General features: G+C 47.0%; 1 protein-coding gene across 1 annotated transcript; it reads right to left on the bottom strand.

Annotated features, from left to right (window-relative positions):
* Positions 1-52: 52 nt before the first annotated feature.
* Positions 53-664, bottom strand: LOC117799363 (60S ribosomal protein L13a-like). Its single transcript, XM_034651841.1, has one exon. The coding sequence runs from the start codon at positions 662-664 to the stop codon at positions 53-55; it is 612 nt and encodes a 203-aa protein (XP_034507732.1).
* Between the last annotated feature and the right edge of the window lie 13 nt (positions 665-677).

Raw genomic sequence — 677 nt, 5'->3', positions numbered from 1 at the left:
TTTGGCAATGAAATGGTTTTTTTAATGTTTATTTTGCAGTCTGATTTTGCGATTACACAAGGATTCCATAATTCTTCAAAACATCTGTGTACTTGGATATCTTGCTTTCAACGTTCTTCTCTGCCTGTTTCCTCAGTTTCATCACAGTCTTCTTTTTCACGTAATGAAGCTTGGCCTTTTCTTTCCGCTTCTCTTCCAAGGTAGCAGTGATTGCTTGGTACTTCCAGCCTACCTCGTGAGCAAGACGACCCAAGTATGCATACTTGCGTGTGGGCTTCAACCGCACAATCTTGAGCGCTGCTGGTACCACCATGCGCTTCCGCTTATCGTATGGTGGAGGAATGCCATCAAAGACCTTCAGCCTTTCCAGGGCAGCCTGCCCACGCTTGGTCTTATGAGGCAGCATTCCTCGGACTGTCCTCCAGAAGATACGGCTTGGGGCTCTGAAGTGGTAAGGGCCACGAGAAGGGTTTGTGTTCATTCTCTTGCGCAAGAAAGCAAGATACTTCAATTTGTTTCGATAAAAGTTACCAGAGATATTTATGCCCTCACATCTCACGACCACCACTTTACGACCTAGCAAAACCTGCTTGGCTACAATGGCTGAAAGTCGTCCAAGGAGATGTCCTCGGCCATCAATGGTTAGAACCTTTAGGTCCGCCATGGCTGCCTGCGTG

This window comes from Ailuropoda melanoleuca, unplaced genomic scaffold, assembly GCF_002007445.2.
Source record: "Ailuropoda melanoleuca isolate Jingjing unplaced genomic scaffold, ASM200744v2 unplaced-scaffold48173, whole genome shotgun sequence".
In the NCBI taxonomy this organism is placed as follows: Eukaryota; Metazoa; Chordata; class Mammalia; order Carnivora; family Ursidae; genus Ailuropoda; species Ailuropoda melanoleuca.
The sequence above is the reverse complement of the archived record's forward strand: the minus strand, read 5'-3'. Positions and strand labels throughout refer to the sequence as shown.

What these genes read in the sequence shown, in the direction of transcription:
- LOC117799363 (XM_034651841.1), bottom strand. Translation starts at nt 664, where the DNA reads ATGGCGGACCTAAAGGTTCTAACCATTGATGGCCGAGGACATCTCCTT.